The 26,992-nt window shown below is 54.5% G+C and overlaps 13 protein-coding genes across 13 annotated transcripts; 7 read left to right on the top strand and 6 right to left on the bottom strand.

Annotated features, from left to right (window-relative positions):
- Positions 1-113: 113 nt before the first annotated feature.
- M409DRAFT_69530 (uncharacterized protein) lies at positions 114-1,808 on the top strand (the record flags this gene model as incomplete). The annotated part of the gene is made up of 1 exon (XM_033818338.1): positions 114-1,808. The coding sequence occupies one exon, from the start codon at positions 114-116 to the stop codon at positions 1,806-1,808; it is 1,695 nt and encodes a 564-aa protein (XP_033662605.1).
- A 381-nt stretch (positions 1,809-2,189) lies between these two features.
- On the top strand, positions 2,190-2,894 carry M409DRAFT_27775 (uncharacterized protein; the record flags this gene model as incomplete). The annotated part of the gene is made up of 1 exon (XM_033808720.1): positions 2,190-2,894. The coding sequence occupies one exon, from the start codon at positions 2,190-2,192 to the stop codon at positions 2,892-2,894; it is 705 nt and encodes a 234-aa protein (XP_033662606.1).
- Positions 2,895-3,471: 577 nt separating this feature from the next.
- Positions 3,472-3,893, bottom strand: M409DRAFT_27776 (uncharacterized protein; the record flags this gene model as incomplete). Its single annotated transcript, XM_033808721.1, has 2 exons — positions 3,472-3,553; positions 3,607-3,893. The coding sequence occupies 2 exons, from the start codon at positions 3,891-3,893 to the stop codon at positions 3,472-3,474; spliced, it is 369 nt and encodes a 122-aa protein (XP_033662607.1).
- A 670-nt stretch (positions 3,894-4,563) lies between these two features.
- M409DRAFT_27777 (uncharacterized protein) lies at positions 4,564-7,099 on the top strand (the record flags this gene model as incomplete). Its single annotated transcript, XM_033808722.1, has 5 exons — positions 4,564-4,710; positions 4,763-4,879; positions 4,963-5,879; positions 5,929-5,998; positions 6,056-7,099. 5 exons carry the CDS (start codon positions 4,564-4,566, stop codon positions 7,097-7,099), a joined length of 2,295 nt encoding a protein of 764 aa, XP_033662608.1.
- Positions 7,100-7,576: 477 nt separating this feature from the next.
- On the bottom strand, positions 7,577-9,071 carry M409DRAFT_58801 (uncharacterized protein; the record flags this gene model as incomplete). Its single annotated transcript, XM_033814005.1, has 2 exons — positions 7,577-8,454; positions 8,528-9,071. 2 exons carry the CDS (start codon positions 9,069-9,071, stop codon positions 7,577-7,579), a joined length of 1,422 nt encoding a protein of 473 aa, XP_033662609.1.
- A 1,296-nt stretch (positions 9,072-10,367) lies between these two features.
- On the bottom strand, positions 10,368-14,637 carry M409DRAFT_69534 (uncharacterized protein; the record flags this gene model as incomplete). Its single annotated transcript, XM_033818339.1, has 3 exons — positions 10,368-10,407; positions 10,460-14,453; positions 14,529-14,637. 3 exons carry the CDS (start codon positions 14,635-14,637, stop codon positions 10,368-10,370), a joined length of 4,143 nt encoding a protein of 1,380 aa, XP_033662610.1.
- Positions 14,638-16,141: 1,504 nt separating this feature from the next.
- Positions 16,142-19,485, top strand: M409DRAFT_69535 (uncharacterized protein; the record flags this gene model as incomplete). The annotated part of the gene is made up of 4 exons (XM_033818340.1): positions 16,142-17,676; positions 17,742-18,371; positions 18,405-19,009; positions 19,145-19,485. 4 exons carry the CDS (start codon positions 16,142-16,144, stop codon positions 19,483-19,485), a joined length of 3,111 nt encoding a protein of 1,036 aa, XP_033662611.1.
- Positions 19,486-19,781: 296 nt separating this feature from the next.
- Positions 19,782-21,914, bottom strand: M409DRAFT_27780 (uncharacterized protein; the record flags this gene model as incomplete). The annotated part of the gene is made up of 1 exon (XM_033808723.1): positions 19,782-21,914. One exon carries the CDS (start codon positions 21,912-21,914, stop codon positions 19,782-19,784), a length of 2,133 nt encoding a protein of 710 aa, XP_033662612.1.
- A 202-nt stretch (positions 21,915-22,116) lies between these two features.
- On the bottom strand, positions 22,117-22,467 carry M409DRAFT_27781 (uncharacterized protein; the record flags this gene model as incomplete). The annotated part of the gene is made up of 1 exon (XM_033808724.1): positions 22,117-22,467. One exon carries the CDS (start codon positions 22,465-22,467, stop codon positions 22,117-22,119), a length of 351 nt encoding a protein of 116 aa, XP_033662613.1.
- Positions 22,468-22,814: 347 nt separating this feature from the next.
- M409DRAFT_69536 (uncharacterized protein) lies at positions 22,815-23,702 on the top strand (the record flags this gene model as incomplete). Its single annotated transcript, XM_033818341.1, has 1 exon — positions 22,815-23,702. The coding sequence occupies one exon, from the start codon at positions 22,815-22,817 to the stop codon at positions 23,700-23,702; it is 888 nt and encodes a 295-aa protein (XP_033662614.1).
- Positions 23,703-24,146: 444 nt separating this feature from the next.
- Positions 24,147-25,243, top strand: M409DRAFT_58806 (uncharacterized protein; the record flags this gene model as incomplete). The annotated part of the gene is made up of 4 exons (XM_033814006.1): positions 24,147-24,179; positions 24,248-24,661; positions 24,716-24,767; positions 24,840-25,243. 4 exons carry the CDS (start codon positions 24,147-24,149, stop codon positions 25,241-25,243), a joined length of 903 nt encoding a protein of 300 aa, XP_033662615.1.
- A 108-nt stretch (positions 25,244-25,351) lies between these two features.
- M409DRAFT_27784 (uncharacterized protein) lies at positions 25,352-25,793 on the bottom strand (the record flags this gene model as incomplete). Its single annotated transcript, XM_033808725.1, has 3 exons — positions 25,352-25,493; positions 25,562-25,689; positions 25,743-25,793. The coding sequence occupies 3 exons, from the start codon at positions 25,791-25,793 to the stop codon at positions 25,352-25,354; spliced, it is 321 nt and encodes a 106-aa protein (XP_033662616.1).
- A 291-nt stretch (positions 25,794-26,084) lies between these two features.
- M409DRAFT_33464 (uncharacterized protein) lies at positions 26,085-26,561 on the top strand (the record flags this gene model as incomplete). The annotated part of the gene is made up of 2 exons (XM_033810294.1): positions 26,085-26,201; positions 26,280-26,561. Coding segments are annotated over 2 exons (399 nt in total), but the record flags the coding sequence as incomplete, so codon positions are not given.
- Positions 26,562-26,992: the final 431 nt, after the last annotated feature.

Below are 26,992 nucleotides of genomic sequence, written 5' to 3' on the forward strand. Positions count from 1 at the left end.
GAAAGCACGAGACTTTCTTGCGGTAGGTCGTCGCAGACTATATGGCAAGTTGAACTCCCATATTCTCCCCAATCTCCATCCTGACACATATCTCTGGTCACACGAGCTTCATCATGGCCGCACAGAGCGAGCAGAAAGTGGCAGAGATCATCGTCGAAAGCATTTACAATGCCGGCGTCAAACTTGTCTTTGGGATTCCTGGAGCCAAGGTGGACGCCATCTTCGATACGTTAACAGACCACCCAGAGATCAAGTTGGTGGTTTGCAGACATGAGCAGAATGCGGCGTTCATGGCCGCGGCTCTGGGCCGTATTACTGGCATTCCAGGTGTATGCGTGGCTACTTCTGGACCTGGAGCAGGCAACTTGACGACCGGATTGGTGACTGCAACGACCGAGGGAGATCCAGTCGTCGCCATTGTCGGATCGGTGCCACGCCTCTTGAACACGAAGCACACACATCAATCGATGAAGGCATTGGATATCCTGAAGCCGACTTCCAAATCTGCCACCAATGTCGATGTCGAAGATCAAGCAGCCGAAGTCATTCTGGCCAGTTTCCGAACCGCGAACGGCAATCCAAAGGGCGCCTCTGTTGTTTCGATTCCAATGGACGTTGCGGGTGGAAAGTCCAAGATCAGGGCGTTTCCTGGTCCTGCGTTCAAGGCTCCCAATTACGGCCCAGCACCGAAGACTGAGGTGGAAAGAGTGGCGAAGTTGATCGACAACGCGAAGCTCCCCGTCCTGTTCTTGGGGCAGAGGGCATCGAGCACTATTGTCGTGGAAGCTGTCCGAGAGTTCCTCAAGAGACACCCGATTGCTGTAGTAGAGACCTTCCAGGCTGCTGGAGCCGTTCCTGAGTCTCTGGCAGATCAAGTCTTCTTTGGCCGAGTTGGACTGTTCAGAAATCAGACAGGAGACCGACTCCTCGCTAAGTCGGATCTGATAATAACACTCGGCTACGATCCCACAGAGTACGACGCGAGTTCTTGGAACCCAACTGGCGGCCTCAACCTCGTACATGTCGACTACACGTCCTGCGACTATGGAGCTTACTACCATCCTGTGACAGAACTTCTTGGATCTGTCAAAGAGAACATTCTTGCTTTGGGCGATGCAGTCACCAACGTCACGGATCCCGCGAAAGACGAGTTCTGTCTGGGCCTGACTCGAGAGCTGAAGGCGTGGCAGAAAGAATATGAAAACTCCAAGGGAGGCAACGCAAGCCTGGTTCAACCACTTCAGTTCATCTCGGCCCTTCAGAAGAGAGTTTCAAAGGATACAACAGTCACTGTAGACGTCGGAACGGTGTACATTTACATGATGCGCTACTTCTACGCATACCAGCCACGCAAACTACTTTGCTCTAACGGACAGCAGACGTTGGGCGTTGGTATGCCGTGGGCAATCGCGGCCTCCTTATCGCAAGATCCACCATGCTCGCAAAAGGTTGTGTCACTCAGTGGCGATGGAGGCTTCATGTTCTCATCTCAGGAGCTGTCAACAGCTGTCTTGCAAGGCTGCAACATCACCCACTTCATCTGGAACGACGAGGCGTACAACATGGTCGAGTTCCAAGAAGAGATGAAGTACGGTCGAAGCAGTGGCATCAACCTGGGTGGCGTGGATTTCGTCAAGTATGCGGAGAGTTTTGGTGGAAAGGGGTTCAGAATCAACGATTCTTCGCAAATTGAGGAGGTCATGGATCAGACACTCGCACACAAGGGGTTGTCTTTGGTCGATGTGAGGATCGACTACTCGCATGCCAAAGATCTCGCCGCCAATCTGATCAAGGACAGCGTTGGTTGAGAGGTTCTGGACGGATTGGCGTTTCGATTAGACTTCACCTGCACGCATATAGACCGTAATGTCAAGTAGATAGATTCCCGATGACCATCATGCAAGCCGTCATGCCCTATCTTGTTCTCATGCTCTAGCTGGTCAGCAGCTTTGTCAATGGCACGAGAAGCGTGGAGACTGTCCCGCGAACACTGCATCATGGGGTGCAATGACGTTCTATTGAGAAGTCCCGTCGAAGTTCTTGCCCCCGATTCTATATATTTCGGTTACGGCCGGATAGGTCGACGAGCCACTTACAACTTCCTCTTCCGATCCGGCCCATCGAATGATTTTCTTGAAGTTGTAACGGCACCACCTCACTGTCATCAACAAACTCAACTCACCATCAAAATGGAAGACAACCACATCTACCAATACTCCCTCCTCAACGCCCTCATGGACGGCGTCTGTGAAACCGGCATTACCGCGTCGAAGTTCGCTCAAAAAGGCAACCAAGGTCTCGGCACTTTCTCTCGCATGAATGGCGAACTCCTCTTCCTCGACGGCACAGTCTATCAACTCCAAGCCGAGGGAAACGTCCGCGAAGCCTCACCCGACGACCAGATCCCCTTCGCCGTGAGCACCAAGTTCGTGCCGCAGCAGACGACGAAGGTGGAGTTCAAGGACAAGAATGACGTCGACCGTGCGCTGGATGGGTTCAATGACCACGCGAAGAATTTGTTCATGACGTATAGGATCAACGGGAAGTTCGAGTACCTGAAGTGCAGGACCGTGCGAGGGCAGGAGTACAAAGGACAGCCTCTTTCCGAACTCAGTCAGAAGCAATCGGTGGAGGTGTACGAGAATGTGGAGGGGACGATCATTGGGTTTCGAACGCCGAAGAATTGGCAGGGGTTTGGGGTGGCGGGCGAGCATTTGCATTTCATGCAGGGTGATCGGAAGGCTGGGGGGCATGTGTTGGAGGTGAGGGCGAAGGAGGTGGAGATGCAGATGGCGGTCGCGTCGAATGTGCATGTTGAGTTGCCGACGACGGAGGATTTTAATGCGGCGTCGTTGGTTACGGATGATGAGGGGGTGAAGAAGGCGGAGGGGTGATCGTGTGAGTACACTCTGATTGACGAATAGATTATATACCTTTCTTGTCATGAAGTTGATCTTGGCTGAGCTGCTCGTCTCTTGGTGTCGGGTCTGCTGCCGCACCATTTGATCTCGCGAACTGTCCCGATCTCAAGGGATTGAAGGAATTGTAAATGGTAACATTGGCTGCTACAGATCTGCTTCGTGTCAGTCTTGCTTGTGAATTGGCCCCATAATTAAAAGCGGACAGAATCTTAAAGGCCGGCGACAATTAGCGGTACCTCCAATGGTACATGAGAAGTCTCTGCTCTACGCTCTGGTCGAACTGTTCGAGAGAACCGTCACACGTGGTCACAAAGCTTCCATGGTAACATAGGCGTGTCTGATCATGTTCTGACTTGTCTCCAAAGGAAAAGACAAAAGGTGTTAAGCATTGTCATGATACCTCCACAGTCATGATACCTCCACAGACCGGCTGCTCTATAATCGTATTCGCGGCTGGGTATGTACATGGTGAATCAGTGTGCCGCGAGGTCTAAGCATCTCCAGCCGGTCGAACGCGCCCAAAGGTGAAATGTCATTACACCAAGTCCCTCTACCTCTTCTTCTCCGGGTCCTCCAAAATGCCCTCGGCTTCGAGTCGTCTCCGTGCCTCTTCGAGTGCCCATGTTTGTATGCTATCCCAGTGTTAGCATTGCTGCAATTATGTCCCAGCGTCTGTGTGTAGTACCTTGTGTCAGGCTTGTAGCAGTAGCCGACCACGCCGAAAAGCAAGCTGCCGAAGAAGCCATAGAACCACACGTTCTCCCATCCCTCGTTCTCGTACTTCTCCCCTGGCTTCACGCCAAATAGCCAGCCGCCTGGAGGATCATAATGGTCTTCGTGTGCGTGGTCGCCGGCGCTCCGTACGGCGGTCGATGTGAGCTGTCTTTGTTGCGGGCGAGCGGCAATGTTGGGGATGATCTGGAAACGCGCCCGTGGGGTGGTGATGAGGCGCGTAGCGCGAAGGGCAGCCATGTTGGCGATGTTTTGTGGCCCCTCGGTGGTTTGAGTGAAGCTGAGAGTGAGTGGAGGCGGTCGACGTCGCTGCCCTGGCAATGACCGCGATCGGTGAGGTTGGAGTTGGAGGCAGGAGGCTTGGCACTTGCGCCCGGCTCTTCCCGCTCCGCCGCGCCACTGCCCACAAAACCGAGCGCGACCTTGCAAAGCTTCCTTCTTCTCACAACAACACTCACTGCACATCGACAGACTGACAGTGCCGCCCTCGACGGTGTTGTGACCGCATTGCGCCTGCCACCCAGGCTGCGTGCGTCTGATCAGTCGTTCATCGCGTCGCCCGCCCGGGCATCAGGTGTAGATTCTGACGAAGCAGGCAGCTTCACAGGATAATCCTCTCGCAACATCGCATAGTGCACTGTGACTCGTCCAAGGACCAGCACACGCCAGGCCACCACCCACTCCACATTGATCGCGGATCCGTTTCACTGGCAGCACCTGTCGGCCACCAGACCAGAGAAGACCGCACCCCACCGAGTGACCAGATCTCGGACCATCCATTGTTTTGAAAGTCTAGCTCCTGCTTTGCTCGGTCGCTTCTTTCTGTCAGTGTGACTCGGGGCCGGCGTTTCGGGAGGCGTTGCAATTCCTTTCGTTGTTCTACTAATCTTCTGTCTTTTCTGATCGCAATATGGCCGTCCAAAAAGCTGGTCCGGCGTCGCGAGCGCCTAGCACTCGCCCAACGAGCGTCGCTCGCACCATCGCCAAACGCCGAGCGAAGCCGTACAAGACTGAGCAGAGTCGCGTCCTGGCCAAGAAAAAGAAGCTGGACACCCAAGTTTGTTGCCTCGAACCCCTATGACGAAGGGATACTGACTGCTCTGGAACAGACCACGACCAGAGGTGCTCCGGCTGGATTCACCTACGTTGCCACAGGAACACCAGACCTCTCGGACCGTTGCAAACAGCTCTCCAAGCAGAGAGGATTACCGGTTTACATTGTGAATGTACGTTGCCCCGACACGTGTTGAATCCAACTGTTTCGATCCATCATCGGAAGTGGTAAGCTACGAGTACTTACCTACCACAGGCAAAACCAGTCAGCAAGCACGCCAATGATCCCAACAAGGTCTCGCATCACATCCATCGGATCGGACATCACTTCAAGACAAATGTCGTCGAAGAGGCATGTCAGGCCCTCGGCTATACCTACATCCGCGGGCAGTTCATCAAAGAAGCAGACCTTGCAAACATGAGCGAGAGAAGCAGGATGGCTGCAGCCATGGCTAGGCACGGCCTTCACCTTGATCGGGAGATCGAACACGAGACTGATGACCAGGTCCGTGCCGCTATCAAAGAACTCTTCCCAAAGATCCCTGAACAAGATCTTAAGGAGATCCTAAGGCATGCTTGGAAGGCGGGAAGTAAGCGGGTAGGAACCGTCGCCAATCTCGATCTGCCACGTCGCGTGCAACTGGCTGTGATTGCTCGAATCAGACATTCCTACACTGACTATGACTACCTGCTGAGAGCCTTCGAGTGGAAGGAAGCCAGAGAGCATGTCGAGCCAGATTGCTTGAAGAAACTGATCGAGTGGCGCGGAGAGAATGAAGACGAAGATGACAATGAGCTAGAGGAAGTCATTAGAGAAACCATCGTCATTGATGATGAGGAGGAGGAGGATGGGGACGACGATGATGGCCCTGAGACCATCGTTCTTGATGATGATGATCCTGAGACCATAGTCATCGACGATGACAGCGACGCTGAAGGTGCTAACGCTCGCGGCTACAATACTGACACGAGCCTCGAGATAAGCCATAGGTTGGCTGTCGACGATGAACTTGGTGCCGAGAGCAACGACGAGCACTCGAAGATGTTTTTTGAGCGCTATCAGCCCCGTCCGCGTAATGCGCAGAGGAGAGACTTGGACGTGCGCCAGAAGATCGGTGCTGTCAGGGAGTCGCTGCGCAATGGACGCATGGTGCATCCGCCTTCGGCTCAGCAGTAAGTGGATTTGAAGTCTGAGAAAAGTCACCGGTTGATCACAAAGCAGGGAAGTTGTTCGTGTCTACGTGCCAGACAGCTCAAATGAGATCGAGTTCGGAGGCCAGCGCTTTCGAAAGGTAAAGTACTACCATGTGTTTTGAGAGTCGCTAATATGCTTACCATAACCACTTCAGGCTCCTTCTGCATCTCTACCGCCACCGTCGCCGCATTACTTCAACCAACAGCAGCCTCCTCCACCGTCGCAGCGTTACCTTCAACAGCACCCTCCACCACCGCCATTCGGAAACCAACACCCTGAGCCTCAATTCATGCAGCCACGCCAATTGTCGGAAATCATCGTATCGCCCAACATGGCCCACGACCGCCCCGTCCCATCTATTGAGCCGCAAGAAGACCTGCGAAGGGTTGCAATGGCGTCTGCAGCAATGCAACAGAGCGACCCGAGGTCAGGCAAGAATCGGTCGCATCCCGCCACGCCTGAGAGTGAGGCATTTGACAAGCGTCGCCGAATTGAGGTGCCATCACCCAGAATGGGGACGAACTTCACAGGTCTCTCTCCTCACCAGGGCAACTCGCCTGGGCGTTCGTGGCATTTGCCAGCTGCACCCAGACAAGAGCTGACTGCAGCAGAGAGTCCTCGTTTGCAGTATCGAGGAAGCCCTTGGGCAGACGTTCGACGCGAGCACCAAGCACCGGCAAGTCCTGTGTATCGTACACATGGAGTGCCGGCCACCAACGGAAGATTGGGTGAGTCTGGTTCTGGTCCTGGCCCTGCTCCGTACGATCCAGAAAAGCCGCTCTTGAGGCTCGAAGACTATGAAGAGCATCGACGCGGAAGCGCTCCTCAGATGACGGCTCCGCGCCCAGTGAGAGATGACCGTCTTGATTTCGTGGACGCACAGGTCGCACCGATTCAATATGCTCCGTTACCCCAGCAGCCGCTTGACCAGCCAGTCCACTTCCGCTATCGTGCAATTGATGAGCAGAGCTTCCGATACCGTCCAGAGGCATATCCACAACCACAGGTCGTCTACGTGAAGACTCCGCAAACGCCGCTACCAGTGCATGGTGCACCGGCAGCTGTTCAGCAAGTACCCAGAGAAGCTCCGCCAACAGCTTCGGGGGTCTTTCAGCAGCCTCCAGCACCACCGGCTCAGCAGCCTCAGCTTCATCATGGTGCGCCAGCACAACCCCCTCAGTTCTACTATCCCCGCTGAGATCGAGCATGAATTGGCTTTTGGCAACAATCGCACCTCTCACCTCAATGAGTTATCATATACTCACACACACACACTAGTCAAGATCATCCTTCGATGGAACAAGGTCTTGATCAACTGCATCCAATGGGGACCACTCGTCCACGGGTGCACATGCGCCGCCATGAGCACCTGATGTTGGAACGCAAGCCTGCTGATGGTAGGAGCGAAGAGGGTGAAGAGGAGGTCCAGCTTGGTGGTGATGACTTCGTAGAGGACTTGGGCCGCACCGGCGAGAGAATAGCATAGGCACGAAAGGAATCAATTAGCTTTGTTATCATCGACTCGTCTTTTGTGGGTTCATTGAAAAATTTCCGTGCACCTCAAGAGTGGTAAAGACAGGCCCAGTCGTACCAAGTTTAGAGGGTGTGGGACTCTTTACAAAGTTTCATCCGGAATTACAATGTTCCGTCGAGTGAATGTCAAAGTCCCCCGCCTTCAAATACTCGAGGACGACAACTCCTCGCGATGCTTCTTGAGCAAATGCAGTGGCCCACGAACACGACTCATGCCATGCAAACCGTGATGGGTCTTCTTGTCCTGAGCAGAAGAAGAAGGCGGCGGCGCAATCGACACCGCCAAAACCGCAACATTAAGCCCCGAGATTTGCACGGCGCGAAGGTCGAAAGAAAGCGTCGCGGGCAGGTTGCTGCTGGTGATGTCGATTGTGCTCAAGGAAAGCTTTTGTCTCGATTCCGTTGTTTTTGTCCGACCAAAGTCATGGCCGAGGAATGATTCTTCGTTCTCATAGGGCCCGACTTCGAACTCGATACCGTCGTCGAGCGAGGGGCTGTGTTGGGTGAAAAAGACAGCGACTCGGTCGCGGTGCTTATTGCTTATGGCTATGGCGGCGGAGATGGGGAGACCGAACGTCGAGAGGGGATCGCCTGCGGCGGCGGTTTCGTCGCTGCGCATGCGCTCCTCGCGGGCTCGGGCGAGGTCGAAGGTGTAGTTCGCGCGGTTCCAGAAGGCGCGCGGATACATGTTCAGGACTTCCCAGTCGTGGGTTGAGAGGGACTTGTCGATGCGCAGCCAGAGTGTGGTCCATCCTCGGGGGCGTGAGAGGAAGGCGGAGGGGTGATCGGTGCTTTCTACACGGTTCCGTCTGATGAAGAGGGTTTTGATGTGGGAGGTGTCGGCGGCGTCGAGGACGTCTACTGGGACGAGGCGTTGTTGGCCGGGCTCGCTGGACCAGCCTACGCTGCATTCGATGCGGTCTTGTTTCATGAGCGCCTGGAGGTCGATTTGGGTTGAGGGGGATGATGCGGTTAGCTTGAGGGCGAGGATTGCTGTTATGTCGGATTGATAACGACATCCTAGCAGCATCGCCAGCCCGGGTTGTCCTCCTGGCTTTGAGGGTACGACGGCGACGGGGGCTCGCTCTCACACGCAAGCCTCCAGTTGACATTGCAGTATCGCTGTCCTCAGACCCAGCTGCGAAGGGGAGGGCATCTGCTCTGACAACGACCCGGCTATTGCTGAAGTTCCTCGCCGACCTCGCCAGGGGCGTCAAGCCATGCTCAGGGTCGCTCGACCAAGCGAGTATGGACAGATCAGCCGTAGCTCGCAGGATCTCCTGTTGGAGACGTTCGAATGCCGCGCTGCCCTCCCCGTAGAGCAGTGGCATGTTGACACCGAACAGACCGAACAGGGAGTAAGCACTGTCTTCCACACGGGTCGTCACTCGGCCGGCGGCCCATGACAAACGTTCCGCTACACTGTAGCTCGCGAGCGCCTGCGCAAGATCGCCTCGACCCGGGGACGCCAACAGGCTGGCATCAATCCCGGTAATGCGCGCAACATGAGCCGCAGCAGACGTCCTCGAATTGACAAACTTCCACCGGCGATCGAAAAACTCCACCTCCGGCGGCGCAATCAGCTCCTGCAACGTCCAGCCCCGGGTCCAGTACCGACTCCTCGAGAACGCGTCCATGCGGGATTGATCGCTCTCGCCGTCGTACAAGTCCACGACATCCACGAGGCAGGCGTAGCAGACGCGCGCCTCGGCGTAGTAACGGAACATGGAGTTGATGGCCTCGGACAGCTCGGCGCTGGACGTCTTGTCGATGCAGCAGGTGTCGATCCAGATGTATGCGAAGCCGTCTTGCACGGCTTGCCGACAGGCGGATTTGATCTTCGTGAAGCCACGTTTGTGGTCGGCGACTCCGTTGAAAACGTCTTGCACGGTCACTTCTTCATCTCCCCAAGTATGCGAAAGAATGGCATAAGGGGGGTTGAATGCTCCCAAGAATTGTTCCAGACGCAGCGTCGTAGTATTTAACAAGTACATGGTCTCGGCAGATTGTAGAGAGAGAAATCGTCTTCACCCGCAAGTGGAGGAGGCAGAAGTGCGGGCGCTGCTTCTTTGCCATTCTTTTGGACGATGAGCACCTTGCGAGAGGCCGCCAGCCAACTGGGTGGATGGGTGGAGTGCTGTGCGTTGTGCGTTGTGGTGGCTGAGATATGTACACTCTGGGCTGTGCATCTGCATGCACTACCGCACATCGCAGCGGCTGTCGTAGGCGAATACTGGGAAGTCAGCATTGAAACTCCTTAATATCAGGGGAAACTCTGCCGTACCTAAATAGACCGAGTCGTCGGCGATGTGGAGCGCCTGGACAGCTAGCTGCGAGGAGCAACGAAGCCCTGGAGATTTCCAACAACCCAAAACGAATTCAGGAAACAACAAAAACCGACCAACAAAAAACAAGCCATTTCAAAATATCAAGGCTATAGACAAAGCGCTTTAAAAACAAAATCACTTTTAAGAATCTCTCTTCCTCCCTCCTCATCCCTCCTTCGCTCACCGTTCCCCCCATCTTCTCCTCCCACCTTCCATCATTTACAATCTGTACGCATCAACTGCTTGCTTTTCTACTATTCTCTCTCAAAATGATACTCGCAAGCCCAAAAGATTCACATGTCTCTCTCATAGACATGTCGCCCTCCATCGTCTCCTCTCTCTTTCTCATCGGGAGTATGCAACATGATAGCTTGCTGCACAATTCGCTGCGAAAATCTCGCAGGTGTGGGTAATGATCGTCTTCGGTCAGTGGCTCGGAGAGCGGCATGGTCGAAGGTCAGGGTCCAGCTTTCGCCGGTCTGACCTTGCTGTCGCGCTCCTGGAAGTGTGTGCAAGAGCAGGCACATGGTTGAAACAAGGGGTCGTGATCATAGACAGATAAGTCGATCGTCACAAGGGTGTGGAAAAGCCAGCACGCCGAGGCAATCACAAAGCGTAAGGGTTCAAAGATCGGATGGTCAAGCACCTGCAACATGGTTAGCATGCTTTGTGAAGAACGATTTGTGGCTGTGACTTACGGTGGGCTCTTGGTCAGGTCGGTCTTCAGCAACACTGGCACCCTGGTCATCTCCTTGACGTCCTGGATGTAGGTGCCGTTCTCCTCCCTGAGCTTGAAAAGTCCAAGGTACTTGTCCTTGTTGGTCAGCTTGGACTCTGGGGCCGAGCTGTTGTTGAGAATGCGCGAGTCGGACTTGGATCGTTGTGGGGCAAGGCCGTTGCGAGTTGGCGATGGGGGTCCGCTCTGGGTGGCGCGATCGCCGTTGAGTGCCACACCAGCAGTGTTGTCGGTGACCTCGGAAGCATTGTCGTCGTCATCGTCGAAGAGAGCATCAACATCGTTGGCGTCAATGGAGCCGGTGTTCATTGCCTTGCGCTCGACTTCCTGAGCTTCCTTTTGCTTAGCGGCAACTTCACGGGCAACGGTGCTGTTCGTAGGGCGGTGGCCCTTGGCTTGTGGACGCTCATCCTCGGGCACGAATGCAGAGGAGGGGACACCCTTCTCCCAGTAGAGCTCCAACAGTCTGGTGTTCTTGTCGAACTCGGCTTTCTTGAGTGGCAACTGGTCGCAGTGGACACGCTTCTCGAAACCGTATTCGGGGATCAAGACGTCAAAGGCTGATTCGTAGACGCAGACCACAATACCGACAGAGATGAGGTCGCCACCTTGCTCTTCGCTGAGCTTGTTCATCATGCGGCAGGATTCGATGTGTACGCTCTGCTCTTGTGCGGCGTGTGCAGAGTCCTTCTTGGTGTTGCAAGACTCAGCGGTCTTGTTCAAAGACTCAACATCCTCGGAGAACTCGATGGCGCCTTCGGAGAGGACAGACTCCAGCTGTCTGTGGACGACAATGTCTGCGTAGCGACGCGAGGGATTCGTGAAGTGCGTGTACATTGGCAGGTTGAGCGCGTAGTGACCCAAGCTTGGGTCAGGTGCTCGTCCTGGCACAATGTACTTGGCGCGACCCATTGCCTTGACAATGAGCGTCTCCATGCCCTTGCGAATCTCTGCATCCTCAATGCGGAAGAGGCTGTTCTGCAGGGCAGCTGAGCTCGAGATATCGATCTCGTACCCAATGTTGTTCATCCTCTCAGCGAAAGTCTGCAGTCGGCGAGGGTTTGGAGGGGTCTGTCGGCGGAGCAAGGCGCGTTCACCAAGTACAGCATGAACCTTCTGCGCGACAAGTGCGTTGGTCTTGTGGCTCAACTCCTCGATCATCTCGTGGGCAGGGCTGGAATCGAAGATGTTGTGCTCCACTGGCACATTCTCATCATCGAGTTGGTAGAGCAGACGAAGTGGTGGAATGTCCGTCTCGTCGCTGGCATAGCGGGCCTGTCTGAACCTCTGAGCAATTGAGTGCAGCATGAGGATTTGGTTGCTGCGCTCCTCGCCAAGCGAAGAAGTGTTGTTACCGTTGATAACGGCATCGACCTCTTCGTATGCGAGCTTGCCAGAACTCTTGATTACGGCCTTGCCAACCCAGGTGTCCTCGTCGATGACGCGGCCAGTAGCGGCGTCAACCTTGAACACGACAGAGACGGTGTAGCGCTCCTCTCCTGGCATCAAGCAGCAAACGTCCTGGGAAAGCTTGGACGGGAGCATGTTGACGGTCCTATTCATCAAGTATACCCCAGTTCCACGCTTCTTGGCTTCGCGGTCGACGAGGGAGTTGGCCTTCACAAAGTGGGCAACATCGGCAACGTGGACACCGATCTCAATGTTGCCATCATCGAGCTGCTTGAAATGAATGGCATCGTCAAGCTCCTTGCTGCCGTTTGGATCGATGGTGAACGTCTGCTCGTCGCGGAAGTCACGACGACCTTCAAGCCCAGCCTCGCCGTCGTTGGCAACCGACCAGTCCTCGTGGCCAACACTCCTAGTGACAGCATCAGAGAAGTCATCTGGGCCAAAGTTGTTGTCACGGAGAAGTGCATCGGTTTCCACTCTAAGGTCGCCAGCATCTCCAAGTTGCTCGACCAGGGTACCGAACGGATGCAAGCTGGTGATGGGCCAACGCTTGATACATGCAACAAAGATTTTGTTGGCGTAATCCTGGTGGCGATCCACAAAGTCCTTCGGGGCTTGCTCAGTAGGGATGGCGATGAGCGGTACACGTTTGTCGGTAGGCTTGAACCAGACGATCTTGGGGCGTTCTTGCTGGCGTTCTGGGCGGTTGTTAGAATGGCCGCCTTCACGTGCCTGGCGCTCTGCCTCCTGCTTCTCCTTCGTGGCCTGACTGCTTGGTCGAAGTAGACCAAGGGTACCCGAAAACATCTGGCCGGCAACACGCTCAATGACAGCAACGATGTGTCCAGCATAGAGCGGCTTCTGCTCGTCGTTGATCTCGTCCTCTTCCATGAGGAGTAGTGATTGTCCTTCAACCTCAACATCGTCGTTCTTCTTCTGCGTTGGACGCTGTTTCAAGCTTCCGCGACGACGAATGCCGCCGTCGGTAGCAGAGGATTCTGGTTGGGTTGTGGCATCGTTGACGGCGGTGACGCTGCCACTACGCTGATCGGTAACGTCCTTGCGCTTCTTCTTCTCTTCTTTTTCACGCTTCTGGCCCCAGACTTCGTCAACGTCGAGTAGTTCGACAGCAACCAAGTCGCCTTCCAAGGCACGGTTACGGTCCTTGCTGCCGCAAATGAAGATGTCAGCATCGAGGTCAGTCGTAGTTACGTAGGCGTCGCTGCGATTCTTCTTGTTCACGCGAAGAATTCCAGCAACAAGCTGGCCGTCGGCAAGCAGAGCTGGGAGCGTAGCCTGTGGCAGGTATGGGGTGAAGAGCGTCTTGCGCTGCTGTGGTGCATTCGCCATGTTCATTGCGGGAGCATTGTGCTGACCAGTGAGCTGAGCAAGGCTTGGAGCTGGGATGCCTGCCTGTTGGTACGCTTGAAGTTGTGCAAGCTGAAGTGCATTGAGCTGCTGTCCGCCGAACATGCCAGGCTGCTGGACAAGAACCTGACCCTGGGGCAGCTGCATAAGCTGTGGTTGTGGCTGATACTGGAAGTTTTGCAGTGAGCTGATGGACTGGTTGTTGACAGAACCTCGAGCGCGGTGGCCTGGTTGGAATGGCTGAGCGCTGGCATGCTGGTTCATCTGGAAATTGCCCATGTTGTTGTTCTGAGGCTCGCTGACGGATGGGTTGTTGTTCGGGTTTCGCCAGTTGCCCTCAAAGTTGCGGGATCCCGTGCGGCCATGGCCCTGACTGCCACGTCGATTCAAGTCAGACTGGTTGGCCCCGCCATCGTTGGTCGCCTGCGGTGGAGGAAACTGGAAGCCAGATGGTCCACCACGGTTGCTCTGGGCCATACCGCGTCCATTGCCGACGGCCATGCTCTGGCTGCGTCCATGTCCTCGTCCTGCCAACCCTCCACGGGTTGCACTGGCTGGGGTATTCTGAGATGGATCGCCCTGGCCTGGACTCGCCGAGCGATTGGATGTCGATGGCGAAGCACCGCCGGCTCCTGGAATGGGGAACTGGAAGCCGCTAGCTTTTCGTTTCGCCTCCGCGAGCTCGGCGGCCTTCTTAGCCTCTGGCAAAGCCAACGAATGTCGGCGAGCGTGTCCACCTCCTGTAGAACCTCCACCTCTTCCACGACTTGGAGCATTATTCTCCGTTCTGGGTTGTCCTGCACCAAAGTTACCGAAATCAGCAAAGCCAGAGCCGGAAGCGCCGGAGGAAGGAGCGGGTGGAGGACCCATGCTTCCCATTCCCATGTTGGGCATGGCAGATTGGTTGCGTCGGTGTGCAGAGGCCTGTCCCATGCCGCCCATGGGGATGCCAAGGTGTTGTTGACCCATCTGTTGCTGTTGCTGTGGGAATTGGAAGGCGCCAGGGTTGGGAGACACGTTGAGGTTCTGCATTTGACCTTGCATTTGCTGGAACTGATTGGGAAGTTGTTGCTGCTGGGGAATCATGCCCATATTGACATATTGCTGATGCGTGGCAGCGATCTGCTGTTGTTGCTGCTGGAGCATCTCTATTTGCTGCGCAAGAGCCAGCTGCTCCACTGTGAGGTCGTCAGCATGTGACCACTTGCAATGGCCATCTCACATGGCCCAAAGGGTGGGAACAGACGACTTACTCATCAATGGGGTCATCTCAGATGGGCTGCGGCGATGGGCGATGTGTAGACGACGGCCGCCTTGCCCCTGTGGGCCGGACTGGCCCTGCTGCTGTTGCTGCTGATCCATGTTCGTGTGTTGTCTATTTTACAAGTGAGCCAATGCGTAGTCGACGCTATCATGCAGCTGCGTGCGAGATGAAAGCACGGCGATGGGCGACGGCGAGGCGGCGACGTGGTCGATACAGGAGTGACGTATGCTTTCGCAAGCGGACCAAAATGGGTGCTGAGCAGGCGTGCGTGCGCGGATCAAGCTATGGCGGAAGTGTGCAGAATGGAAGTCCGAGAGACTGCTGGCGGAGGCGGTATTGGTTGTATGATGGTGTTGCGCGGACGGGGGCGTGGAAGTGGGAGGTAAAGATCGAGGCCACTGGCGGGCAGCGGCGGCAGGTGGTGAAGGAGCGGTGGTGTCGGCGCTGGTTGGGACAGAGCGAGGCGTGGCCTCAAGGAGCGACGGCCAAGAATCAGAACCCGATGCGGGAGGAGCGGGCGGAAAGACAGTGGTGGTGGTGATGGAGAAGGCGGAGGGAGCGTGAGGGAGGGCGATGTCGACGGTCGAGGGCTGTATGTGAGGTAGGTCGCTCGAGGTGGCAGCAACTTAGCGGCTGTGGAGAGAGCAGCCCGGTCTTTGTTTCGCCTAGCGGCAACCTACACCGCAAGCGGGCCCTCGAGATCGATATCACTGAACAATACTACGACATCACACGAGAAGCAGCATATACGGCGTGCTTGCTCTCGTGGACAGCAGGCACCAGCTATCTACACAGTAGGCAAGATGCTGTGCTGCACGCCTCTCTCATTCGCATGAGCCCAAAGTGCTTGCAGCTGCTGACAGACCGGGGCCATTGCATCTGATGCATCCACCCTTGCCGTGCTCTTTGTACCAATCACGGGCCCCTCGAATGCTCAACCAACTCATCTGTCCAAATGCATGGAACAGCTGTCAAGCAAGCCATGCCATCAACGTGAGGCAGGCTGCTGTTTCCTCAAAAGTGCTCAAGCCCACACACCATATTTGGCTCGTCATCTGTGTGCGGCAGCCGAACCAGTCGATTAGCGTTACGAGAGCCACCGTCGTCATGTCAACGTGACTTGGCCTGACCGTTGAAGACGTTCGAAAGGCCGTCTCTGCGTCCGTCATCGAGATCACCCGTCGGAATATGTCCTCAGGTTGCAGCTGAGGTGTCGTCGAGACGAAAGAAAAGACGCTCCAGTTCTTGTCATTCCGACTTTCTACCCTGCGGATGTGACTAGCTTGAAACTTTAACCATTGGCGTGTGGCCTTCCGCGACTGCATCTCCTGTTTCCATCTGGACTACAGCACTTCAACACCTCATCGAGCTCGCTATTGTATGAAGAGCAGGTAAAGAGTAGACTTCAATATCAGCACACGCTCTGGAAGCGTTGCGAGGTATGTGGAACCTGCAGGTCGTAGGCAGTGAGAGGCGCAGTCATGCGCATGTCCAGCCTTATCGTCGAGAGTCGTGAACTCGACTCACATTACTTGATCGTGGCCCTCAAGCGCCTTTAAGTGCCATCAATACCATCAGAAAGTAGCACAGCGAAGAGCAACAATGAGGCTCCTCAATGTCAAGACCTTCGAATTCGCCGAGTTTCCCAATCACACCAGGCCGAAATACGCCATTCTCTCCCATCGGTGGGTCGCCGGATTCGAAGCGACCATCAAAGACGTCCAAAAGAGACGTAACACGGATGGACTCGGTTTTAGGAAAGTGAAAGAGTTCGCAGAGTACGCGAGGAAGCATCTATCGGTAGAATGGATATGGATCGATACGTGCTGCATCAACCAGGAGAATGCCGCGGAGCTCTCAGAAGCTGTCAACCTGATGTTCGAGTGGTATTTCAATGCCGAGATCTGCGTCGCGTACCTCAAGGATGTCGAGTCGGTTGACGACAGTGAGGAATTCCAGCAGAGTGAGTGGTTCCGTAGGGGTTGGACTTTGCAAGAGCTATTGGCGCCGCCAATAGTCGTTTTCGTGACCAAGACGTGGGAAGTCATCGGCAACAAGGGCGCGATGGCTCATGTGGAAAGAATCCATACCACTCCGATTGGACCTTCTCTCGAGGAGAGAATTGCCAAGATCACACAGATTTCAGAGCAAATACTCAATGACTATCGCGCCAGCCTAAGTTGTAGCGTTGACGAGCGACTGCAATGGATGGAATGCCGGATAACAACCCGGGAGGAAGACAAGTACTATGCTCTCTACGGCATTTTTGGAGTGACGCCGGGTGCAAATTATGGTGAAGGACAGGACGGGGCAAGACGTCGGCTCATGGCCGCCATCCGTCAACAAGAAGATTCTGCTGCACAGCATCGAGAACGCCTCGAAAACATCAGCCGCTGGCTCAAACCGCCTGACCCGTTTACAAACCACATGTCTGCTCGCCAGCGGCACGAGCCCCAGACAGGCGCTTGGCTGTTGAACTCCCGCCCATACAAAATGTGGAAAGCGGGCTCGATCAAGTGTCTCTGGATCCACGGGAAGGCAGGTTGTGGCAAGACGGTCTTGTCTTCGACAGCCATCGAAGACATCAAGATGCAATGCAATAGCTCCTCGAATGCAGTACAAGCGTTCTTCTACTTCTCTTTCTCGGACAGCGAGAAGCAGTCGTATGGCAGCCTGCTGCGCTCGCTGCTTATGCAGCTTGGCACCAAACAGCCGGCTTTGTCGACACTGTACGAAGCCTACACAAAGTGCAGGCAAATCCTGCCAGGAGATGAGGAATTGGAAGCTCTTCTGCTCTCCTGTTCTGCACTGCACAATGAGATATTCGTTCACCTAGATGCACTCGACGAGTGTCCCGAAGGTCACGACGTGCGGCAACAGCTCTTGAACAGCATAGAACGACTCCTGAACAACGCACCGAATCTGCGTATCCTCGTGACGAGCCAAGATATCCGCGACATACGTGAGTTCGCGGAGAGAGTCGACGCGGAGTCGATGCTCATTGCAGCCAGGGCAGTAGATGCTGACATTCGCAAGTACGTTTCAACCCAGCTATCACTGGATCGTAAGCTATCTCAATTAGACGACGCCACGAAGCGACTGCTCGAAGACACGCTTTCACAAAAAGCGGATGGAATGTAGGCCGAGCACTCCTTAGTGCCATAAGTTGATCTCACGCTGACTTGTACACCTTCTCGTCCAGGTTCAGATGGGCATACTGTCAGCTGGAAGCGCTGAAAAGGCTCAAATCCACCAAGCCGAAGTCTGTCGAGGCGGCTTTGTATGCTCTGCCGAGGACTTTAGACGGGACATACGAGCGCATGTTATGCGATATCCAGGACCAGGACCGTACAGAGGCGATGGTGCTCCTCCGATGGCTAGCCTACGCGCACTCACCCCTCAGCCTGGGCGAGCTCGTTGAGGCGACGATTGTAGATACGACCGCAAAGGGAGCCGTTGACTTTGACAACCGGGGCGGGTGGACCGACGTCTTGGAAGTACTGGCTGGGCTTGTGGTCACCGATGAAGGCACTTTGTTGTCTGAGGCCCGTGACACCGAGAGCGAGAGCATGAGTTCTGAACCTCTGGTGAAACGAGCCTCAAAGCACACCAAAGCTCGACTTGCACATTTCTCGGTCAAGGAGTATTTGGAATCTCAACGTATCCTGGCGAGCACAGCCAAGGAATTCCATCTCTTCCCCGCGAGAGAACACGACCTGCTCTCGGAAAGCTGCCTGGTGTACCTAACCCACTATAGTGACAGTCCTGCAAAGGCCTCAACTGGAGAAGATCAACACACATTCCCCTTGCTGAAGTACGCTGCATCGTCTTGGTAACACCATTCCTCGCTGAAGCGTGAAGGCAGCTACCGCAGCGAGGCACTCTTGTTGTTATCCGAATCTAGACGGCTGGACTGGCTTCTTGTGCATAGGCCTGACTTCCCCTGGCTTGACCCTTTCCGCCGAATACCTGACGTAGATGACGCTGGTTCCTCGCTGTACTATGCCAGTACAGTCGGGCTGCGGCCGGTTGCAGAAGCGCTGATAGAGGCAGGGGTTGACGTTCACGCCAAAGGGGGCCGGTATGGGAACGCGCTACAAGCAGCGTGTGAAAGGGGCGATGCGAGCGTGGCTGAGCTACTCATAACCTCAGGAGCGAACGTCAATGCCAGGGGAGGGGAATGGGGCACTGCGCTGCAGGCCGCCGCATGGAAAGGCCATGACCACGTGGTGAAGATATTGATAAACGCGGGAGCCGACATCGACACCGAAGCCAAGCCCTACGGCACCGGCCTGCAAGCAGCATCATGGAGAGGTCACCACAACGTAGTGCAAATGCTTCTCGATGCGGGTGCGCAGGTGAATCTTCAAGCTGGCCGGTCCGGTAACGCCCTGCAAGCGGCATCAGAGGAAGGCCACGAACAGGTGGTGCGGATGCTGTTGGAAAGGGGGGCGCATGTCAACGCTCGAGGTGGGCGGTATGGCAACGCGCTGCAGGCCGCACTGGAGAGAGAAAACCTTCCAGTGTTACGGTTGTTATTAGCCGCAGGGGCTGACGGTGAGCTTCGAGGCAAGCCTCTCGACACTGCTTTAACAAGGGCGGCAGCGGTGGGTAACCCGCAGGCAGTGAGGATGCTAATCGAGGCGGGTGCACACATGCGCAGCCGCGGAGACCTGAATCTAGATGCATTGCTGTTGGCATCAGAGACAGGACACCATGACGTGGTGCAGGTTCTTGTAGACCATGGTGCCGTAGACCATGATGCGTTGGTAACCTGTCTTGCCTTGCACCGGGCGGCTAATCGCGGCCACAAGAAAGTGATAGAGGTCCTCCTGGATTCCGTCCCAGCGACTAGTAGTGACCCCTTACAATGGACGTCGATATTGCGGAGTGTGCCGCGATGGGCTTCTTTGGCTGTCAAAGCGCGGCTCACACATGAGGGGTGAAATGCACTGCATTGGGCCTCTTGGAGTAGGGATCTAGCAACTGTTGAAGTGCTCCTGGACCGAGGAGCACGGGTTGATGAAGATGCTATCACTCTAGCTTCGGCGAAGGGGTTCGCAGAGGTCGTCAAACTGCTGAGGAATCGGGCTTGCACGGTATGATATGGATCGATCGCTCCACAACATAGACCGATTTGCAGCCAAGAGTTGTTCGCACATGCACTCATCCTCGCTGTGAAAACGATGGGCGACTGTTAAAGAGCAGGACTCGGGGCCAGAACCAAGAATTCCATTCGACTTCAAAACGATAGCTCATCCCCACTCTCGTATCCAATGTGACAAGACTCGCTATGTCTGGCGCTTCGTGGTTTCTGGGCAGGCAAAACTACAACCCCCTTCGTCACCTTCCTGCCCCACAGCGGACTCTTGACTTGCACACGTCGTCGTTCCAATGGCGGTGACAGTGCCAGCACGTCTGGTGAGCACTCAGGACTTGGGGCGAGCTCGTCTCCATCCTTGTCGACCTCAGATCCAGAGTCCGCCTGTCCCTCAGAGGGCGCACGTGCAAGAAATGGCGTTGCGGTAACCCATTCGCAAAGACCCTCTTCCCACCGAAATCGCCCATTCTGGTTGCCACGATGTGGCGTCTGCATGCTGGAAGCAGGCTCCCTTGGCTGATTGAGGCGTTTCATATAGTCTTCCAGATCGAAGTCAAGCTGGTCGTCGTTGTTTTGTCGAAGCACGTTTGATGTTTCCAAAGCCACTTGCTTGAGTAAAGATGCGACTGGTGATCCGCTCTCGATCGCATGGAGTGCCCCGTCGAGTAGTGGGCCAGTTATCGTGGTGCCAATGTATTTCTCGAGGGTGACGATGCCCTTCGTGATTTCGGCGGCGAAATCCTCCTGATACATGCGCCATTCTGACTGCCACCTGGGACTGTCAGGTGGGTTCGATATATCCAATGCTTCTGTCATGATGTCCAAGCTCAAAACGCCGCATGCAGTCTGCTGTTTGGTATCGAGGCCCAGGAGTAGTTGAGAGCCCAACATGAATAATATTTCGAATTCGGACAGATGCACTCGTCGTCTACGACGCTTCTGGGAATTGCTTGTGCGAGTCAAGCATATATGAGCGGTTACTGCTTGTAGTGCTTCGAATAGGCCCATACCGCCGGAGGAACGTGCTTTAGGCAAGATGCTCGCAGTCGCCATGACCGTGACTTTGAGTGCGAGGTCTCGCATGTGTGATTTTATTCCAGCTTTCAACTCTCCTTCATAATCGAGGCCTCCAAATGTAGACAAGCAAGTTACAAGGCATCGTGTTGCTTCCAGGCAAGCATCACCCGTGAGGGAGCTCAACATGTCCTTCCAGAAATTTGTCGAGCTTCCATAGCGAACCAATAATGAGCTCTGTGATTTGCAAAGCTCGTTGATCGTCCGATATTTCAGTACAGTACATCGGTGGTGAGATGAGAAAGAGTCCAGACGCTCGAGGCTGTCATTCGAGGCCGCGTCGTTCCGACCGAGCCATGCTTGCAATAAGTCATGCCCTTCTGAGAGAGCGCCTTGCGAGCTGCAGATATCAACCATCGTACGGATACTGTTCTCAGACAGTACATTGTCGCTGATAGCTTTAGCAACAAGATGGATACCTTGACGTCGGACGACCTCTTTTAACCCAGGCCAGCCATCCCTTGTCCCGAAGTCTTCAAGATAGGTAAAGACCTCCGCTACAACGTCTTCTTGGTTCGCATGATTTTCATTGTCGTCCATGATGAGCTCAATATAGCCTGGTACTTGGCGTAGGCAAGTACTCAGAAGAGAGCGCGACCCCTTTCGCACCTGCGCGACTGCTTTCGTAAAGTTCAACAGACTGGAGACTGCGGACACCAGTCCATTCTCAGCTTGTTGTCTAGCTGACTGTGGCTTGATTGGAAGTTGTCTGCTTCTTCGGGTCTTCTTCTCCGGCTGGACTTCTTTCCGAATTGGCGAGCTTTCGTCCTTGGAGATACCAGCCGTTCCAATGCGTTTGACGAAGGGGCTGGGAAACACTAAATTGGGGTCCCGCGCCTTCAACACCTTCCTGACCACTGGTTTCGGCTTGGCGGCGTATGTTCGTCCTTGACCTTTAGGCTTGCCATTTGGTACCCACGCGGGATCAACAGAGGACCAGTGCTCGGTCTTCCTTGGTGGGTGCTTTCTGACTTCGCTATAGGCACCGCTTGAACTCGTCTGAAATGTGGCATCTGTTTCGAGAAGTCTACGCAAAGACGATATCCGTGAAGTGATGGTCCTCAGCAGCCTCTGGCAGCGAACCGCAGTCCAGGCGATGTCTTCTTCGACAGAGTCCTGAGCCGTCCGCTTTCTCTTGAATCCAGATATCCGTTGCTGTACCGAATCGCCGTTTTCAATCGTATGCTGCGGTAAAGACATGCTTGTCTAGGTGATGCCGGTGTTGACGTGCTCAAGCCGTAGAGAGAACATTTGAAGACATGAAGTCGTCGAGGATCTCAACAAACAGCGGGTTGCCAGAGCAAGCGGTGACTAAGCATCGCCAAGGCAGCCAATCAACAACCACTTCGACTTTCTTCATTCACTTGCGTCTCCTCTTTGCCGTCTTCTTCTCATCTTTCACTCACGACCGGTTCGACTCCCTCAACAACTCGCCGAGAGCATCTTCAAGGCCCTTTATATTCGCGCCCATGACGGTCTTACACCATCTGTCTCCAACCCTCAGGACCGTTACTGGCAGTTGATTAGGCGAGAACTTGAACAGCATGCTGGTATCCCGGGAGAACTCGAGCTGGGCGAACTTGATTCCCTTTGGTTGCCATCTTTCGGCCAAGGAGGAGTAGTCCAAGGTGAACTTCTTGCAGATGGGCAGCGAGGAGTTGGAGACGTTGATAACGGTAGGATGCTCTTTTGACTGAGAGACTACTTCGTCATGCGCGGCCCTATCGTTGATCTGGAAGACGTTCGAAGTCATGGCCAACCTTTTGGGAGTCATATCCCGGTTTGAATCAGATATTTTGTGGTCGGAAGTACCTTTCGACTATACATATATTTCGTCGGCTCCATGAGGTGGAGTTGTTCCGTTCGCCCTAGGAAGACCCCGGCCACCTGAGATCGACAAAGTTCAGGACGTTGCAGCTTGAGTGAGCATCATCGTGCGCGTCGTCACTTTTGCGAGTCGATGCTGCCATGACTTCCGGATATCGTGTGACTACCCTCACTTGTTGTTGTAGCTGACAGTAGGTCCTGCATCTTCGCATCTCCTTCACCTATCCAACCTCTCCTTGCATTAACCAAACACCTCACCACCTGACCTACAACATGGCCGACCCAACAGACCCAAACCACCTGGGGACCTTCATTCGCATGAAAGCACTCCCACCCGCGCAACTTCCACACCATCCAGACCTGGCATCCCTACAATCCGGCGGATCGCCCCACGAGCTGGGAGACTTCGTACATGCGATCCTAGAAGAAGGACAACAATTCATGACAGGCTACCTACCGAAGCATTTCAAAGTCAAAGACACACACAAACATTCCCCACCCTCCAAAGCCACCGTCGAGCTTCTACATCACCAGATCAGCGCCCATGATCTGCCGCAAGAAGGCCGTACGCAAGGTCGATCAGAGTCCTGGTATGCTCGGTCGAGCATTCACGAGAACGCGGCAAAGCATGGCACAGCAAGCTGGGAAGAGTTCGATGCAGGGCTCAGAAAAGATCACAGTCAACATGAGAAGGACTACACACCCGACGTAGAAGACGCGCACAAGGTTCTTGATTGGCGCGATGAGCTTCAACGTTTTGGACATGCTGTGGGACAATGGACGGATGTGGAGATGTATCTCATGGAGATGGTGCACAACCTTCCATTCCCATTACAAACACGAGTGTTCACTGTCCTGGTACTGGCTGGCAAGAAGGGGCATACAGAGTTCGTCGATGTCCAGATACCGGTGGACATGTCAAAGGTTCCGAACGCAAAGTACGCCAAAGACTCGAAGTACACCCCGGGCATATACTGCAGTATCGAACGAGGCGAACTTCTGGAAGACGGCGCAAAGGTCAAGTGGCAGATGGGCACTGCGAGCGATGCTGGAGGAAACCTTCCCATGTGGGTCCAGAAGCTCGGAATTGGCGGAGCAGTCGTCAAAGACGTCGGCTTGTTCATGGAATGGCGTGACAAGGAACGGAAGGGAAAGGCTTGAACATGCATCTTCAGCAAATGGTTATGGTACAATTCATGGGTCAAGTTCCAGCAGGGGCCAAGGCTACCAATCCTCCCGCCGGCCTCCATGTTCAGCCGCGCGGATAGTTGCAAAGCGCTACTTTACGACTCCATGGAGGAATAGGAGAACAGCTTTGTCTCCACCACAACATTGTCCTACCGGAAACATTTCTCAGCAAGCTGGTTTCATGACTTCTACCAACACCAGGACGACTTGATGTGCGGAACAATGCCCGCACGTCATGCATGTCCAAGGAGATCCAATCTGGCCAGCTACTAGACGCTAGCAGTGGTACCTACATAGTTTCCTCAAGCAGTACATGGTATCAAAGCTACCTATATAAAGATCGCAGCCAAAGAACATACCTACCTGTATCTTCAACACGCCTCTTATCCACTCTGCTTCACTACTCACTTCTACAAGATGTCTGGCCTCAAGAAGATCGTCATCGTCGGTGTACGTTCCCAAACACTTACTCAGAACGACCTTGAAATACAACATATACTGACACAACGCACCCCCAGGCGAGCGGCAACACCGGCTCCTCCATCCTCAAGCATCTCCTCGCCATCAACAAAACCATCTCCATAACCATCGTCTCCCGCACAGACTCGTCCGCAACCTTCCCCTCCTCCTCCCAAATCACCGTCAAGAAAGGCTCCTACAGCGATGCAGCCTTTCTCCAGTCAGCCTTCCAAGGCAACGAACTCGCGGCTTTCTGCCTGGCCCACAGCGGCGCTGGGGACCAGCCTAAGCTAATCGAGGCGGCGGCCAAGGCGGGCGTCAAGTATATCGTTCCGAACGAGTACTCTTTGGATGCTTTGACGGGCGATTTGGCTTCGCATCCCGTGATCGCGCAGAAGGTCGCTGCGAGGAAGTTGATTCGCGATGCCGGCATGAAGCATATCTCTCCTGTGACAGGGCCGTGGACGGAGCTTGTGAGTTTTAGCTGTTTGTATGTTCTCTCGATCTTGTGCTGATTCTTGTTTTAGAGTGTGACCTGGGGTCTGTTCGGTATCGATGTCCGGAATCGCCAGGCAACTCGTACGTTACCTTTCCCATTCAGCAATCTCGCGATGTGATTCGGAGCCTGCTAACGCTATCCCGTGCTCTCAGTGTACGATGATGGTGGCGAGAACAACACCGCCTCCATAAGCCAAGTCGGTCTCTCCATCGCAAAGGTATTATCACTGCCCGTGACATCGTCAGAAAACCCACGAGCATCTCTGGAGCACTACGCGAACAACTTCATCTACATCTCCTCTGTCTGCACGACTCAAGCCAAGATCTTCGATTCCGTCAAGAAGGCCACGGGGACTGCTGACGCCGACTGGGAGATTAAGCATAGCACTATCGCGGAGCTTGAGAAGAGCGGGCCTATGCATGGGTTGTATAGCTATTACTTGGGAAATGGGAAGGGCGGTAATTTCGAAGAGAAGGCGAGAGAGGATCGAGAGGCGCTTGGTATCGAGGAGGAGAACTTGGATGAGGTCGTCAGAGCGGCTCTGACGCCTGCTTAGTTTGAGTGTGATTGATATATGGAGTCGAGAATGCCGAAGTTTGCTTGTCCATGATGCCTTTTCCCACCAACGCCTCGCTAAACGATATTCGGCACTTCTTTTAATAACTCATTGCGCTCCCTTCTCCAAGAACTCTTTCGCCTCGTTGATTTTCGTGGCTAGGTATGGGCTGCCTCCTCGATCGGGGTGGTTTAGGAGCATCATTTGTCGGTGCTTCTTGCGGATGATCTCTTTCGTTACGCCTCGTTCTCTTATTAATCATTCCATTAGTCTGATGTCCAACAGCATGTACAACTTGCGGCATATGGGTGTCCTCACGATGTCTCAAGAATCAACGCTGCTTCCCTCCTGTTCATCTGTTTCTCGAAACCGCCTTTGTAGTATGCTTTTCCTAACGCACTCGTTCCTCCTCGATATCTTCGTAGAGCTACCAGTCCTGCGCGCCCCTGTCGAGATGTTAGTGGGCTCCCGAAATGAAAGTACGATGGAGAAGACATACGAAGAAAGCTGCAGCGGCGACTCCTACGCCTATCGCAACAGCTGTTGCCATGATGCTCTCAAGTTCTGGGATGATCGCTTCAGGTGCCCGAGAGGTCCAAGTTCGACAGAGCGTATCGTTTCGAGTGAAGTTGTCAGAAGAGCAGAGAACAAAGATCGTTGGCGCAAGTCATCGGGAGAGTCGACGATCTCGCCGCAGAAGCCAGAGACTCTCGGGCTAGGGTTTTCGGCATCTCGGCTCTAGCCGCGATCGGCAACGAAAAGTTCACCCACTTCACTCTTCGAATCGATATCCTCGACCGCTCACACGACACACCACCCAACACTCCCACCCCCCGCCAAGATGAGGATCGAAACGTGCTACTTCTGCTCGCAGCCGGTGTACCCGTCCAAGGGTATCACATTCGTCCGCAACGACGCAAAGGCCTTCCGCTTCTGCAAATCAAAATGCCACAAAAACGTGAGTAGTCGTTCTTCAAGAACGAATCTTGCACATATCTCGACCAAAAATCATGCTAATTTTGGATACTCGCAACAGTTCAAAATGAAGCGTAACCCCCGCAAACTGGCCTGGACCAAAGCCTTCCGCCGCGCACACGGCAAAGAAATGACCGTCGACTCGACCCTCGCCTTCGCCCAACGCCGCAACATCCCTGTGCGCTACAACCGCGACCTCGTCGCCACCACTCTCCAGGCCATGCAACGTGTCTCGGAGATCCGCGCGCGGAGAGAGCGACAATTCTACAAGAACCGCATGAAGGGCAACAAGGAGAAGCAGCTCGAGGCGGACCGGAAACTGGTGGCGGAGAACCAGCATTTGCTGCCGCCGCAGTATCGGGATCAGGTGGAGGAGGTGCTGCAGGAGGTTGAGGCGCAGACGAATGAGATGGAGCTGGAGGAGAATGAGCTTGAGGAGGAGGATCTGGATGTGTTGGAGGAGGAGAAGTTGGAGGAGCAGAAGGCGAAGAAGGGGAAGAACAAGGTTGTGCAGAAGAAGAAGCAGCGATTGGTGAGGGGCAAGGGTGCCGAGGAGATGGATGTCGATGGTTGAACGGAGAAGGATTTTTCGTGTGTGATTTGGGAGCGACGGCGCTATGGAGTTGAACGTTCGAGGCATGAAAAGTGAAATTCTTTGTGCCTAGCCGGCATTATAGCTGCATGATAGAACGATACCCAGCATCAGGGACGAAAGAGGCATTTTGCATCGCAAGTACTTTCTTCAAAACTCACGCCCACTGCATACGCCTCATT

This window comes from Zasmidium cellare (assembly GCF_010093935.1).
Source record: "Zasmidium cellare ATCC 36951 unplaced genomic scaffold M409scaffold_39, whole genome shotgun sequence".
NCBI lineage: Eukaryota > Fungi > Ascomycota > Dothideomycetes > Mycosphaerellales > Mycosphaerellaceae > Zasmidium > Zasmidium cellare.